Source organism: Mustela erminea, chromosome 1, assembly GCF_009829155.1.
Source record: "Mustela erminea isolate mMusErm1 chromosome 1, mMusErm1.Pri, whole genome shotgun sequence".
Classification (NCBI taxonomy): domain Eukaryota; kingdom Metazoa; phylum Chordata; class Mammalia; order Carnivora; family Mustelidae; genus Mustela; species Mustela erminea.
Window position 1 is genome coordinate 8,416,390 of NC_045614.1, and position 13,152 is coordinate 8,429,541.

At 50.0% G+C, this 13,152-nt stretch overlaps 1 protein-coding gene across 2 annotated transcripts; it reads right to left on the reverse strand.

Annotated features, from left to right (window-relative positions):
- Window positions 1–645: 645 nt before the first annotated feature.
- SPC24 (SPC24 component of NDC80 kinetochore complex) lies at window positions 646–6,828 on the reverse strand. Of its 2 annotated transcripts, none has more exons than XM_032311547.1 (5): window positions 6,376–6,828; window positions 2,118–2,262; window positions 1,843–1,947; window positions 1,634–1,710; window positions 646–858 (listed from the first exon to the last, which is right to left on the reverse strand). In XM_032311547.1, exons 1-5 carry the CDS (start codon window positions 6,533–6,535, stop codon window positions 752–754), a joined length of 594 nt encoding a protein of 197 aa, XP_032167438.1. In that variant the 5' UTR covers window positions 6,536–6,828; the 3' UTR covers window positions 646–751. The 2 variants fall into 2 exon arrangements, with proteins under 2 accessions (XP_032167438.1, XP_032167441.1); XM_032311550.1 differs by lacking the exon at window positions 6,376–6,828 and adding an exon at window positions 4,075–4,327.
- Between the last annotated feature and the right edge of the window lie 6,324 nt (window positions 6,829–13,152).

The following is a 13,152-nucleotide window of genomic DNA, read 5'->3' on the forward strand; positions in this document are numbered from 1 at the left end:
ATGAGTTCAAGCCCTGTATTGGGCTCTACACTGGGTGGGAAGCCTACTTCAAAAGAAAAAGTGCAGGGGCACCTGGGTGGCTCAGTTGGTTAAGCATCTGACTCTTGCTTTCAGCTCGGGTCATGATCTCAGGATCATGGGGCTGAGCTCTCCGTCAGGCTCCACACTCAGCCCGGAGTGTACATGTCTTTCTCCCCCTGCTCACTCTCTCTTTTTCTCGCTCAAATAACTAAATAAAATCTTAAAATAAAAGTCCAGTGCTGCTGATACCCAGCTCCACGGTCATCAGGCAACCAGGCTCCCGTCAACCCTAGCGGCTTGTATCCCTCCCTACGTGTGGCAACATGGCTGCCAGGGCTCCAGCCAGCACCTCCATGTTCCAGTTCTGGGCACACGGTGGCACTCAAGACTATGCTCCGAGTCACTACAAAAGGGCCCATCTTGAAACACAGATGACAAAGACACAGGACGGGTCATTGTACACTATGGTGCCATATGCACAGTGTGGCCACGATGTAAAGCTGCGGGTCTAGTCTCCAGGGCAGTTCTCCAAAGTTCCCTAGCCAAGGCTGCGCCAGCACCGAGGCCAAAGGCCTCAAAAGACAAACCCCAAAAGACAAACAAAAAACCCAAAAAAACCCAGACTATTTGTGTAGAAACATTTAATGTCCAGTTCCTCTCACCCTCGAGGCACCGACCGCCCAGCACGCTTGCGTTGTGCCGTGGGTGGAAGTGTCCCTGAGGCCCCCGACTACCAGTCTGTGTCCACCAGGCTCCAGAGATAGTCGCTGATGAACTTCTTGGAGAGCTGGGTGCTGTCCAGGTGGAGAGGCTGGGCCACGCTGGGGCCGTGATGGACTGAAGGCGCAGATGTAAGGAAGCCTGACACACACGGCACCCCCGGGACCCCAGGAGCAAAGGATACCCCTCTGAAGAAACTGTAAGACCGTATTTAGAGACTGAACGAGATTTCTGTGAACAAAAAGTTGATTTCTGATAGCGTACTCTTTACAAAACATTGTGCTGAAATACATATAAAATCTACCATTTTAGCGAGTTTTTAAGTGTAGAGCTCAGTGGCATTAAGTACAGGCACAGGGTTGTGCAGCCATCCCCACCATTGGTCTCCAGAACTTTCCATCTTCCCCATGGACCAGAGACTCCCCTTCCCCCGGGCGCCTGCCGTCTACTTCCTGTCTCTGTGGCTTTGACTCCCCTAGGGACCCTTCCTGTCTGTGGAACAAGACACCCGTTTACTTGTTATGTCCGGCTGGTTTCACTTACCATGTCCTCCAGGTACATCCATGTTCTAGTATGTGCCAGAAACTTCTCCCTTACTACGCGGAACATACCTCAAGGACGGGTACACCAGCGTGTGCTTACCCAGCAATCTGCCACGCCATCACTGGGTCGCTCCCACCTTTTGGCCATGGGGACCACCGCCGTCATGCACACAGGTGTACAACCATCTCTTCGATACTCTGCTTTCCATATTTTTGTGTTTGTACCCAGAAGGGGGGCTGTGGGGTCCTCCGGGGGTTTGGGGGGCCTGCTGGACAGCGGTTCACAGCAGCTCTACACCCCCCATCGCCACCAGCGGCGCACCGGGCTCCGTTTTCTCCGCAAAGGATACTGCCTTTGACCATGCCCGCCTCACTCTCGTAGTCCCACTCGATTTTACTGATTCGGTGATAAAGCTGAGCCACGTACCTGTATGAGAACACACACACATACACACACACACACACACAAAGAGGAGAGAAAAAAGAAAGTCACCCGGGCATGGACTCCAGCTCAGAGCTGTGGATCACACCCGCCGCCCTGCGTGCCGGAGGGACCTACACAGCCGAGGGGATGGTGACCGTCGTGTCTTCGTCCACTTCCCTTTCCTGTCTCTCCAGACCCGCCTCAATCTCCTTGAGCTCCTCCAGCTCTCGGGTGAGCTGAGTAAAGCAGGCAGTTAAGGTCGCCTCGCTCTGGAGGGGGGACTGCCCGTGCTAACCCCAGCCACGGGGAGGCCCAGGGTCCCTGGCTCGAAGCCCAGCGCCCAGCGGGAATGAGCCGGCGTCCCCGCGGTGAGCCCGAGGCCCGGCCGCCGCACGCAGCGGGAAGGATATTGGAGGCTGGCCTTCACGCAGGCGTCCTCCTCGCCCGCCTTCTGAAGCTCCTCTTGGAGCTGCTGCAACTCGACGCCGCCCTGGTGCGCCCGCTCTTTGGCATCAAGGAGGCTCTGGGCCACTTCTTCCTCCATGGCCAGGATCTCTGGGGGTGGGGGAGAGAAGGCTGAGGCCCTTGCGCGTGGCTTCTCCTGGGTCTGCCCGTGCCGGAGGCCTTGGCCACTCCTTGCTTCCTCGCCTACGGCTCCCCAAACTGCTGGTCCTGTTTCCAAAAGCCCACCACTCCGTTCCACCCAGACCTCGCAAAAGTACTTCCATGTCACCAAAACACATTTGAATCCGCCCCCAAAAATGAACAAATGGGTAAAGAAATCAAGAAATCAACCACTCCAGCCTTTCCTTGCACACCTAGTCTTAATTTATGATGTCACGTTCAACTCTATTGCCCAAGCAAGAAGCTTGGCCCTCGCTTTCCACATCCAATTAGCGATCCAGGCCTGGCCTGGCCAGTCCCCTCCTCCTGGCCAGCGGGAACCCCCTCACGGGTTCCTCCAAGATCAACCCAACAGCCTCCCCCTCGCTCCCTGCTTTGGTCTCTCTTGTTGCCAATCCCTTCTGCTCTCTGCCTCTATGGTGGCTGCCTTAGAGACCAAACGAGAAGTCCCTCCCCTCCCCAAAGACCACCCATGGCCCACTAGTGTCTAAAAGATAAGGCCCGGGTCCCTCTGAGCATCTTCAACTTCATCGACAGCCTTTCTCGCTACTTTTCACCCCACCGTGTGCTCTCCTCACTGCTCTGGCCACAGAGATACCTCATCATTCTGCAAATAAGCCCTGTTTCTTTTTACAGGGCTGGGCCTCCACCTGCCTGTCCACTATGGAACGCTGCTGTGCTCCTGCCCATTGTGCACTCCTGGACCCAGCCTTCTAGACCTCCTGCACAGTGCACAACTTGGGCAGCTGGACACTCTCCTCTCCCTCCTAGGGTGCGGCCATACTTCCCTGACAGCACCCCAGCTCCGAATGATTCATTCCTCCTCTTTCCTTCTCGAATCAGGGATTGCATCTTAGTTACCATAGATCACCAGCACCTACTCAGAATAAACACGCTTTGAACAAAACATCCAGAAAGATCAAAAACACCCTAACAAGGTTACCATGTTCCTTCCCAGACAGCTGGAGAAACCCGCCAACTTAAAGAAGGCACAGATGGAAATGCTTCCCAAAGGGCTGGCGTTTAAGGGTTTACAAACTTACATTAAGTTAATTTTTCATCAAAATATTATATGTATATGGCTGTGAAAATTTAAACACACACAGGCACCCCCGGCCCCCGCCAGCCTCTCCACCCCTCTGAAGCAGCCACTTTCAACTCATCACTGTTTTCTCTGGCTTTGACCTTCACATTTCTAAATAATCTGCTTATGCTGCTATTTCTCGATTTGTCTGTTTTAAACAGTGCCTGCTGACTTCCTGTTAGGATAGCTGAGGGTCTGGTTCTCTTCTGCAGCCTTCCTGCCCCTTCTCCCCTCACCCTCCCCACAGACAACCTGAGTCTCCTTGGATTCCTCCCTGGGAGGGTCCTCTTCCCTCACAAGCCTCAGAGGGATGCGGCTTTAGCCCTGCCCCCATGGAGAGGTGGACAAGAAGCCCCAAGCATTGTGACTTGCCCACAGACGCTTAGCTCTGAAGCCCAGATCTGAACTGAATCCCAGCTTCCTGGTCCACTGACTCCTGTCTCCCCAGCCCCAACTCCATCCGTTCTGCTAAAACCCAGGCAGTCTGGGTGATGCCATCTTCTCCCCAAACCGTCAATGGAGGGGGAGGGAATGGAGTGGGGAGTGGGGAGGGGGGAGGAACGAGAGAGGGGGAGGAGAGAAGACTCTGCTGGGCATCCACCGCACTTAGAACCGCCAAACTCCTGTTGCCGGCAGGGTCTTGCTGTGGCTGATCTCACCTTCAGCACTTTTTCCTGGGTCTCCAAGCTCACTCTCACCTTGTGACCTTGGCATTTGCAGTCACCTCTGCCAGGAACACTCTTCCCCCAACCCATCCCCTGCCTAGCTCCTAGGTCATTTCGGTCTCAACCCAAACAGCATCTCCGTGTGAAATATAACTGTAAAAAGGCATTAAAAACAAAACAAAAAAACAAAACAAAAAAATAAAAAAACACTGGCAAAGAAACCACTGCGGAAAACCGGATGACAGTTTCTCAAAGATTAAATATCAAATTACCATGTGATCTAGCGATTCCACTTCTGGGAAAATGCAAAAAGAAGAATTGAAAGCAGGGACCCAAAGAGATATTTGCACACCCATGTTCATGGCAGCATTATTCACAGCAGCGGGGGGGCTGGAAGCTACCATCGGTCCATCAGTGGATGAATGGACAAACAAAATCAGGTATGGCCATACAGTGGAATATTATTCAGCCCTACAAGGAAAGGAAATTCTGACTCGCTACAACGTGGATGAATCTTCAAAACATTGTGCTAAGTGAGTGCCTCAATCAGTTAAGCAGCTGCTTAACTGATCCCAGGGACCTGAGATGGAGCCCAGCATCAGGCTACCCGCTCCGCGGGGAGTGGGCTCCTCCCTCTGCCTGCTGTTCCTCCTGCTGCGTGCAGCACAAGAGAGACAGAGAGTTTGTCTCTCTGTCCAAATAAATGAATAAAATCTAAAAAAAAAAAAAATAAAGGGGCGCCTGTGTGGCTCAGTGGGTTAAAGCCGCTGCCTTCAGCCCAGGTCATGATCCCAGGGTCCTTGGATCCAGCCCCGCAACAGACTCTCTGCTCAGCGGGGTGCCTGCTTCCCTTCCTCTCTCTCTCTGCCTGCTTCTCTGCCCACTTGTGATCTCTGTCAAATAAATAAATAAAATCTTAAAAAAAAAAAAAGTTATTCTCTTTAAATAAATAAATAAATAATAAAAAGAAACCATTGTGCTCAATGAAATAAGTCAGACACAAAATATAAAAAAGAAAAAGAAAATAAGCCAGACAGAAAATTCCAGGACTCCAGTTTATATGAGATCCCTAGAACAGTCAAAATCCATACAGACGGGAAGCAGAATGGTAGGTGCCAGGGCCGGGGAGGAGGGGAAATGGGGAGTTAGTGTTTAACGAATACAGTTTCAGTTGCGGACAATGAAAACATTCTGGAGATGGACGGTGGGGTTGGTGGCAATGATGTCAATGTGCTTAACGCCACTGAACTGGCCCTTAAAAACGGCTAAAATGGTAAGTCTTCCAACAATTTTATACTCCCCCAACATTGTTAGCCTTAAAAGCAATAAAAACCTGGCACTGAGAGCAGTAACAATGGGTGCTATCAGCGGTCCCATTTTACAGATGAGGACACTGAGGCTTGAGAGGGCAGCCACTGGACTGGGGCCACAAGCCTCATGAGTTACCTGAAATCTAGGTCGGAGGCTGAGTGAGCCCCTCTCACCTGTGGGAGAGGCTCGATCAAATCCTCTCTCTCCAGCATGTTAAGATATTTATCAGCAAAGCTTTTTTCCCTTAACTTCAAGAGTCTTACATTTGCTGGTGTCTTAAATTTCACGTAAATGGTATTATCTATCCACTGTTCTCTCCATGTAAAGCAGGAGGCACTTTCCCAGGATTTGTTTAATCCCACCATGGCCCTGGCTCCCTCCCAAGCCTCCTTGGATTTCTGCTAAAACATCCTCTTTCCAAAAGGCTTTCACTGACCCGCCCCAAAACATCACCACACCCTCCTATACAATCCAATATTTCTCCTTAGCCCATCATTCCCGACTTACCCATTTTTCTTGTTTATTTTCTGACCTCCCCCTACTAGCATTAACAATCCTCCTAAGGGATTTTGTCTGTTTCCTTCTCGCTTCCACCCTGGACTGGCACGCTACCTGGCACACAGCAGGTGCTCGGTAAAACAGCTGAACCACCTCTGGAAGTGCGGATGCTGGGAGCTAAACTCGGCCCTTTGACTCCTGAGCCCCACTCCGGACCCTGAGTTCCCCAGCTCCTGCTCACGGAACGCTCAGCGTTGAGCCAGACCCTGCGAACTCCTATATTCACCAACTAACTCCCAGGGAGGTGGCTGCCATCCTGAAGCCCATTTCACGGGTGGGGAGGAAACTAAGGCTCAGAGGGGGCGGTGTCTACGGGAAAACGAGGCAGGGATGGGAGCGCCCAGGAGGGAGGGTTTCGAGGCGGACCTGCCGCCCCCTGCCATAACGCGGGCCTGGGTCTCGGCCGCCCCCGGCCCCAGCCCTGACCTCGCAGCCGTTGCTCGGCGTTGTCTTGCGTCTCCAGCAGGCGCTCCACCACTTGTTCGTGGCGTCCCAGCAGCCGCCGTTGCTGTGCCTCCGCGCGGTTAGCGCCTAGCAGGCTCAGCAAACCCTGGCTCACCTCTTCCATGTCGCGGAAGGCCGCCATGACTACGCCAGGACCATTCCCGCGCAAGTTTAACTGCCCTCAGGGCCCGCCCCTTTCCCAAAGACTGCCGTTTCCATTGGCTTGATCCTCCATCAGTCATCAGGGAGTGGGCGGGAGGTAGCTTCAGGTCTGGCCTAGTGCGCCTGCGCCGGCGCCTCCGTCAGTCTCCGGCGATGGCTAATCGGCGCAGGGAGGGGAGGTGTGTGCCCGCGGGAGTCCTGCGTGATGCGCCTGCGCAGGCTGGAAAGCGTCTGGCAGGTCCCGAAGCTGTTTGTTTTCTTGGCAGCCCACGGCCTCCAGGGCGGGGTTCTAGGGGCGAAAGCCGTAGGACTGCGTCTCGTGGAGCTGACGTTCAATAGAGTGTGCGTGGGGAACTCACAATCAACGTAATAAATCAATTCCATAACAGGCTGCATAGCAAGATGGAGTCTGCAGCCAGATTTATGGGGTTCGAATCCCACTTACTACCTTTGTTCCCCGTGCAAATGACTTCACCCCTCTGTGCCTCCTTTTCCTCTTGAGTAAAATGGGGGTCATAAAAGTACCTACTTAGGGGTTGACGTGAGAATTAAGTGAGGACGGTGCTGGGTATTCCGTGAGCACTGTATTAAGGCATTAAATAAAACCTACACAGAACACTAGTAAGTGAGGCCGCCAGCCTAACTAAAACACCACAACATCATGCTGTGCGAAGGGCTGTAGTAGAGAGAAGAAACAACTTGCCTATTTACATGACAAATTTATCAAACTGTGGTAAAGAAATCAATTCAGCAGGTTATGACCAGTATTTTCTACAAAATACAATGAGGGAAAAAAATCAGTGCATTGTGTACAGAAATAGTATTGTTTTGGGGAACTCCAAAATCTGCAACTGTGTACTGGGTGTGACATTATATTTTCAAAAAATGGCTACGGAAATAGTTCCAACCTTGCCACTCCCCGTCAAGAGGCAGACTCTCGTTTTCCTTTTGAATTTCGGCAGGACTTTGTGCAACAGAATAAAAATGTGGCAGAAAGGATATTCTGAATTACGAGCCTTGGTCAGAAACTAGGGTGCAGCTTCTGCCTTGTGCTAGCTTGTGGTCTCTCTTGCTTTCCTGCCCTCTCTCGGTTTGGGGATACTCTGTCTCAGAGCCCAGCTGCCATGTTGCGGGGAACCCAAGAGCCTCCCAGATGAGGCCGCAGTGGAAGCCAGTGTCAACCATCAGACAAGTGAGCGAGTGAGCACTGAAAAGACTTCAGCTCCCAGCCTTGGAGCCATCACAGCCAACACCAAGAGGACCAGAGACAGCTGGCCCCACCAAGCTCTGTTGAAACTGCAGATCTGGGCGCCTGTGGGGCTCAGTGGGTTAAGCCTTTGCCTTCAGCTCGGGTCATGGTCAGGGTCCTGGGGTAGAGGCCTGCATGGGCTCTCTGCTCAGGGGGGAGCCTGCTTCCCCGCCTCTCGTCTCTCTGCCTGCCTCTCTGCCTACTTGTGATTTCTCTGTCAAATAAATAAATAAATAAATCTTAAAAAAAAAAAAAAAAAGAAACTGTGGATCTGTGAGCAAGATCAATGCCATTGTTTAAAGGCAGTCACTCTGGGAATAATCCAGCCGTAACACCTGGATTGCTGGGTCACGTGTGAAATTTCTGTCTTACTGTAGGTCCCACAAAAAACCCTGAAGGTCACTGCTCTAGTGGCGAGGCCTCACAAGGAAACAAACGAACAGGATCATTTTAGTGAGGAACATGTGCTTTGAAGGCCCTCCAGCAGGGTCTAGGATAGCGTCCCTGGAGTTAGGGTTAGGGAAGGAAATGACTTGAGGCTATGTGGTCAGCGGCAGGACTGACTCTCTGGGCAGGGGACATAGGAACCAGGAACCGGGATCTGAGGATAAAATGATGTTGGGAAACCAGCACCAAGCAAAAGAAAGAGCCTATGGACACAAAGGACAATAAAGTGGGGAAATTTTTAGTTTGTTTGAGGAATACTGAGGAGGTCTAAGTGGCCGGAGAGGAGTAGGGAGAGGGTTTCTGGGAGCCCTGAGACTTTTTTTTTTCCTTAAAGATTTTTATTTATTTATTTATTTGACAGACAGAGATCACAAGTAGGCAGAGAGGCAGGCAGAGAGAGAGGAAGGGAAGCAGGCTCCCTGCTGAGCAGAGAGCCCGATGCGGGGCTCGATCCCAGGACCCTGGGATCATGACCTGAGCTGAAAGCAGAGGCCTTAACCCACTGAGCCACCCAGGCACCCCGAGCCCTGAGACTTTATTCCAGTATAACAGGAAGCGTTAGAAGGCACTGTGTAGGGGAGAGCTATGGAATAAACTGGCTTCCAGATCTTCCAGAGTCCAGAGAATTTCAGGGCCAGCTGGATATGCAGAATGAGGAAAAGGAAGAAGTTGCTTTCTGGGTGTTTGGCCCAAACATCTGGATGGGTGGTGGTGCTTGTGGGCAAGAGGGAGAGGAACAGGCATGGAGGGGAGGGGCTCCATGAAGTGAAAGATTTAGGGAAGTTCTTTGTAGCTGGGGAATGGCCACATGGAACTATCGAGAAGGTGCTTGCTTGGCTGTGAGTCTGCAGAGACACTTAGGCTGGGAATAAAAGCCGGTTGTCCAGATGCACCTGAGACCAGATGTCAGCACCCTGGGAAAGAATAAGGAAGAGGGAGTGTAAGAACCAAGCACTGAGACCCTCTGACTGTAGGCAAAGAGGAGAAGTGAGCAGAACAGAGAAGGCATCACCAGGGAGGAAGGAGAGAAGCTACCACAGAGCGGTCAGGAAATGTGATTTGATTGCCCATCAGGACTCTGACAGGTCCCCCGCCCCATGCCTGGGGCCACCTTCTTCCTCAGAGCTTACGTTATTATTTTTTTAAAGTTTTATTTATTTAAGTCATCTCTACACCCAACGTGGGGCTTGAACCCATGACCCTGAGATCAACAGTCGCATGTTCTACCTACTGAGCCGGCCAGGCACCCCCAGAGCTTACTTTGCTTTGAAGAGACAGTTTTTGTGATGACCCCAAGGGGTTGTTTTTATATTTTTACAGCGGTCCTGGAGCTGGGAGCACCCTTAGGGTTGAAGGATTGATTTAATCTTAACCCAGGTCACAGGTCTCTTTGAAATTTGATCAAAGCAGGGACACAGTCTCTTCCTCGGAAAACTAAACGCCACATCAACACACGTTTGGATTTTGTGCGTTATTTCAGGTGTAGGACTCCAGAAGACCATCTCCAGATTTTTAGGCCAAGAAGCTCCCCAGCCTTTGTCTCATGGGGTAGCTATCACTTTGGAAGAAAAATGGGTGGGTGGGCGTGGAGTGGCGTCCCCGGAGTCAGCATTTATGGCGAGCAACGCTCTCTTCCTATTCGCTGAGCCCTTAGGCTAGGATTGCTCTGTTACCTCAACTGTGTGACCTTTGGTGGCCGGAGCTCATATTCTCCACGTCTAAAGGGGGTGGATTACTACCAACGCAGAGTGAAATAACGAGGAGATAAGACGTCAGGGGTTCAGTTTCTGGTTCTCCAGATTACCTGTGACCTTGGCAAGCTCTAAACCTTTCTAAACCGGGGGCTAATGATAGCTCTCTTATCAGCTGGGGTGGGGTGTTCATGAGATAAGCCATTTGGGATTGCACAACCGTAGCCTGACAGATATAAATGCTCCTGTCAAAAAAGGTCATTCACCTCCCTTCCAAAAATCAAAGCGAGAAACACCTCACAACCGTTAGGATGGAGACTATTAAAAAAAAAAAAAAAAAGTATTGGCGGGAGTGGAGAGGGTATTGGACAAACCCTCATGCATTGTGGGTAGAAATGTAAAATGGTGCCTCCACTATGTAAAACAATATGGCGGGTGCTCACAGAATTAAAAATGGAATAACCCAGAAATTTCACTTCTAGGTATATAGCCCCAAAATTGAAAGCGAGGATTTGGAGCTATTTCTACACCCAAAGTGATTTGTAATAGCCAAAAAGGTGGGAGCAACCCAAGTGTCCCACTGATGGATGGTTGAACAAGATGAGATGTAGCCATACAAAGGGATGTTGTTACTCAGTCTTAAAAAGAAAATTCTGACAGTTGCGATATGGATTAACCTTGAGGACATCATGCTCGTTGAAGTCAGTCAGTCATAAAAAGACAACCACTGCATGGTTGCATTTATTTGAAGTTCCTCCAGTAGTTAAATACATAGAGACAAAAAGTAGACCAAGGGTTGCCAGGTGGGGTGGTGAAGAGTCAGTGTTTAATGTGGCCAGTTTTAGTTTGGGAAGAGGAAAGAGTCCTGGAGGTGGGTGGTGGGGATGGTTACACAAGTGTGAATGTGTTTCTTACCACTGAACTGGACACTTAAAAAAATTGGCTTCAGTGGGGGGTGCCTGGGTGGCTCAGTTGGTTAACAGTTTGCCTTCAGCTCAGGTCATGATGCTGGGGTCCTAGGATAGAGCCCCACATTGGGCTCCCTGCTTAGCAGGGAGCCTGCTTCTCCCTTTCCCACTCCCCCCCTGCTTGTGTTCCCTCTCTCACTGTTTCTCTGTCAAACAAATAAAATCTTAAAAAAAAAAAAAAAAAAAAAAAGGCTTTGGGACGCCTGGGTGGCTCAGTTGGTTAAGCGGCTGCCTTCGGCTCAGGTCATGATCCCAGCATCCTGGGATCGAGTCCCACATCGGGCTCCTTGCACAGCAGGGACCCTGCTTCTCCCTCTGCCTCTGCTGCCACTCTGCCTGCCTGTGTGCACTTGCTTGCTCGCTCTCTCTCTCTGGCAAATAAATAAATAAAATATATTTTTTAAAAAATGGCTTTGATGGGGGGTACCTGGCTGGCTCTGTCGGTGGAACGTGTGACTCTTGATCTAAGGGTTGTGAGTTCAAGCCCCACATTGGGTATAGAGATTACTTTAAAAAAATAAATAAAATCTTTAAGAAATGGCTTACATGCTAAGTGTCATGAATATTTTACCACAATTAAAAATAAAAATACATATATCAGCAAAAAGCAAAGCAAGAAACTGGGTGGTACTGAGGAATGGGATCTTAAGCCTGAGCTAACAAGTTAACAAGGATGACAAAGGGGCGCCTGGGTGGCTCAGTGGTTTAAGTCTCTGCCTTCAGCTCAGGTCATGATCTCAGGGTGCTGGGATCGAGCCCTGCATTGGGCTCTCTGCTCAGCAGGGAGCCTGCATCCCCCTCTCTCTCTGCCTGCCTCTCTGCCTACTTGTGACTCTGTGTCAAATAAATAAATAAATAAATAAATAAAATCTTTTAAAAAAAAAACCCAAAAAGCAAAAAACAAGGATGACTAAATGGGCCTTGGAGATTGCTTGTGGGCAACAATATTTTTCATTTCTGAAAGGCCTCTTCGTTCACAGAGCCCTCTGGAAAACTGACAGTAGACCTTTAGTTCAGAAATACATAACTTTACATAAACTTCTGGGATTTTCAAGACCTTCTGAAAGACCCCATGATCTAGTGGTGGAATGGTCCAGAGGACAAACAGAGGAGGAGAGGTAAGGAGAGCAATCTCCAATCACCCTTGGGGGAAGTGAGGGGAGGGACCCAGGGATGGGTAGGGCAGACACTCTACACCCAGTCTTAAGTGTTGCTAATACAGGATATTGTTTGAAAGCTATATATTTTTGTACACGATCTGTGCACAAAACGTGTGCATAGGATACCTCAATAAAAAGATCCAACAGCAAACCAAGATTCTAAAGATTCAACCTATCAGAAAAAGGTCTGGCAGGAGACACTCCAACGTGTTGACAACAGCAGGCATTTCAACCAGTTGGGACCATGGCACCTTCCACTGTGCCAAACACTTTTGTATTTTTAGAATTTTGCCTTGTACAGTCATGATGAATTATTTTGTTCACAAGGAAAAAAAAATAAGTAAAGATGTTTTCTGAGGTGTTCACAGCGAGTGTTCATTAAAACTTTGTGGGGTGCCTGGGTGGTAACAGTTGGTTGAGCGACAGACTCTTGGTTTCAGCTCAGGTTCTGATCTTGGGGTTGCAGGATCGAGCCCCATGTTGGGCTCCGTGCTCAGTGGAACCTGCTTAGGACTCTCCCTCTGTCCCTCCTGCTCGTGCTCTAAAATCAATCAATCAATCAATCATTTTTTTGTCTTTTTAAGATTTTATTTATTTGACACAGAGGGAGATCACAAGTAGACGGAGAGGCAGGCAGAGAGAGAGGGGGAAGCAGGCTCCCCGCTAAGCAGAGAGCCCGATGTCGGGCTCAATCCCAGGACCCTGAGATCATGATCTGGGCCAAAGGCAGAGGCTTCTTCACCCACTGAGCCACCCAGGTGCCCCAAATAAATAAATCTTAAAAAACCACAAAATTTTCTCCTACCATGGCGATGTTCTGTATCTCCAGTTTTGATTTGGTAGCCACGGTGGCTATGGAGCACAAAACAATTATAATTAATTTACATTTAAATGGAAATAGCCACTTGGGAAAGTGCCTGAGTAGTGCAGAGCAGAAGGGAGTTTACTATACATTATTGTCACTTTTCTGTCACTTTTAATGTTGTTTAAAATAAGTCCATATAATTTTGTTTTTTCTTTTGTTTTGGAAAGAGAGCCCTGTGGGTGGGGGGAGGGGCAGAGGGAGACAGAGAATCCCAGGC

What these genes read in the sequence shown, in the direction of transcription:
- SPC24 (XM_032311547.1), bottom strand. Translation starts at nt 6,535, where the DNA reads ATGGCGGCCTTCCGCGACATGGAAGAGGTGAGCCAGGGTTTGCTGAGC. An exon ending in CGCCGAGCAACGGCTGCGAG is followed by an intron (nt 2,263 to 6,375) that starts GTCAGGGCTGGG and finishes CCCCACCCCCAG; the next exon opens with AGATCCTGGCCATGGAGGAA. An exon ending in GGCGGGCATGGTCAAAGGCA is followed by an intron (nt 859 to 1,633) that starts GTATCCTTTGCG and finishes CTGCGCCTTCAG; the next exon opens with TCCATCACGGCCCCAGCGTG.